This window comes from Ursus maritimus, unplaced genomic scaffold (genome assembly GCF_017311325.1).
Source record: "Ursus maritimus isolate PB19 unplaced genomic scaffold, ASM1731132v1 scaffold_7, whole genome shotgun sequence".
Lineage (NCBI taxonomy): Eukaryota > Metazoa > Chordata > Mammalia > Carnivora > Ursidae > Ursus > Ursus maritimus.
This window is the reverse complement of record NW_024426885.1, coordinates 41,246,551-41,249,088: the sequence shown is the minus strand read 5'-3', so window position 1 is coordinate 41,249,088 and position 2,538 is coordinate 41,246,551. Positions and strand designations below refer to the sequence as shown.

Genomic DNA, 2,538 nt, shown 5'->3' with positions numbered 1-2,538 from the left:
AAGAGCTGTTGTCCCAAAGCCCCCGCCCCCAGAGCTGCCGTCCCACCCCAAGTTCCCAGCAGACTTGGCCTCTCCCCTGGATTCCCCTCTCTCCACAACATGCAGTAGTGAAGACTCCACCGCCGGCGTGGCGGATGGTCTGCAGGGCCCTGTGCCAGGGCTGGTTCTAATCTCCTGGTGCTGGTTATTAGATACTTGTAGTGACATCTTGCAGTATAATGTGTGATGATCTTAGTTTGAAGCGTCTGCTGTCCTGTCACTGTTTTGCTCATGGCTCTGAGCCAGCAGACATGCTGGGGCTGCAGCTGTCCCCCCGGTGTGCCTAGCACCATGCGAGTCCAGCTCAGGTGCTGCCCGCGATTCAGCTCCATTCCCTCCCCCTGTCTCCCCTGCAGGCCGCCATGAGCACCAGCCGCCCCCAGCCGGGTGCGCAGCCTCCCCGGAGCCCCCGCCCGCAGCCCCTGTCCCGGAGCTCTTCCAGCCTGCTGGGTGAAGGCCGGGGGCAGAGACCAGAGCTCCGCAAGAGTGCCAGCAGCACCGTATGGCAGGCGCAGCCTGGCGAGGCCAGCAGCGGACCGCGGGGCCCAGAGGAAGAGGAACGGCACCCTGAGAGCATGGAGCAGGCACAGGCCTCCAGCCCCCGGCCCCAGCCCTGCACTGTGGTCCACTGGCGGAGCAGCACTGTGGGCAACGTGTCTACCGCGGGCGGTGGTGATCTGTGTCGCCTGAGGGCCCCTGGTGCCGCTGCCATGCAGAGGAGCCACTCGGACCTGGTCCGTAGCACCCAGACCCGGAGCCACAGTGCTACCCAAAAGGCCAGCCTCAGTTGCTCGGCCCTTGGCAGCTCGCCTGTCCACAGGGCTCGGCTGCAGCCCCGCCGTACTTCCGGCCAGGGCGGCCAAGCCCCTGCAGGCCTAGAAAGGGACCTGGCTCCAGAGGAAGGGGCTTCGAACTCAGCCTGGACACTGGGAGAGAGCCAGGTGAAGGTAACGCCGCTAGACCTGGGCGGGACAGCTCCCCACAGCAGCAGTCCCCAGGCCAGGCCCAAAGCCACTGGGCAGCCGGCCACCACCTCCTGCCACGCCCTGTCCCCGGCAGCCCTGCTCTGCGGTATGAGGGAGGTGGGGACCGGTGGCTGCTGCCATGCCCTGCCAGCCCCAGGGATCCTGGCCTTTCCCAAACTAGTGGCATCAGTGAGTGAGTCTGGGCTGCAGGCCCAGCATGGGGTGAAGTTCCAGTGCAGGTTGCCTGGGGGGCTCCCTGGGCATTTCCACTGTTGTGCCCACCACCCTTGGGGTCCCACCGGGTTAGCCACGGAGCCTGGTGCCAGGACCAAGGATGTGTGGACCATGACCTCAGCCAGTGACTTGGCCCCTGTGTTGGCATCCTCTCTGTCAGCCCAGGATGCTGGGGTGCAGGTAGCGCCCATGGCTGTCTGCAAGGCTGTGGCCACCAGCCCACCCCTAGAAGCCCCCGTGGCCCTGCACACATTCCCGGAGGTAACCCTGGGGGCCGGCCTGGAGGAGGCACCCTCCCCCGTGCGGGATGTGCGATGGGATGCTGAGGGCATGACCTGGGAGGTGTATGGAGCTGCAGTGGACCCTGAGGTGCTTGGCGTGGCCATCCAGAAGCATCTGGAGATGCAGTTTGAGCAGCTGCAGCGGGCGCCCACCAGCGAGGACAGCCTGTCGGCGGAGGGGCGGAGGGGGCCGCTGCGAGCCGTCATGCAGTCCCTGCGGCGCCCCAGCTGCTGCGGCTGCTCCGGCGCAGCGCCCGAGTGAAGGGCCATGGCCCTCGGAGCTCTCCTGGGCCCGTGGACTCAGCCCTAGGCCAGGGACACGGGGGGCCCCGTGCTCCTTGGACCTACTGGCAGCCATGGATGTGTGTCTGCCGTTGGCTGACCGTAGGGCACAGGACTGCAGCCTGGGGGTCTCCTGCTCCTCGCAGTTGGGCTGGTTTTTAAGGGCTTGATTCCCAAGAGCCACATCTCTGCACATCGAGGCTCTGGACTTTGGGACAGACTTTCAGCACCGTGCAGAAGGGAGATCCTGATTTTTCTGTAAAAATACTCAACGTTTTGTGTAGTCTCTCCTCAGAACTCTGCCATGATTTCCGCCGAGGACTCTTGGTGGCTTTATTTTAAAGCAGTGCTGAGCTATAATGCATTCCTGACATGAAAGTTGGGGCCCCGAGTGACAGGGATGGGCTGGGTCTTTAGGGAAGGGCACGGACGTTGTTGAAGCCCTTCTGTGCCACACAATGTGCTTGTCACTCTACCTTCTGGAGCGCCCACCTCTTTGCCCCATTTCTGGATGAAACCACAGACATTTGGCAAGGCTGTAGCTGACAGGCCCGCGCTGGCCTGCTGGCGGGGGTGGGCTAAGATTCAAAGCCAAGGCCTGCAGCACGTGGCTGGTCAGTGCAGTGCAGTCACGAACAGGAAGAATTTATTGAGTCACTATTCAGTGCTGGGTTCTGTGGATTCCCTGGGGAATGAGACAGGCTGTCTGCACCCTTGCTGAGCTGACAGCGTGTGGG

At 63.5% G+C, this 2,538-nt stretch overlaps 1 protein-coding gene across 1 annotated transcript; it reads left to right on the top strand.

The window, feature by feature from the left end:
- The first annotated feature begins 395 nt into the window (after positions 1-395).
- Positions 396-1,781, top strand: GPRIN2 (G protein regulated inducer of neurite outgrowth 2). The gene has a single exon (XM_008696326.2). The coding sequence runs from the start codon at positions 402-404 to the stop codon at positions 1,779-1,781; it is 1,380 nt and encodes a 459-aa protein (XP_008694548.2). The 5' UTR covers positions 396-401.
- Positions 1,782-2,538: the final 757 nt, after the last annotated feature.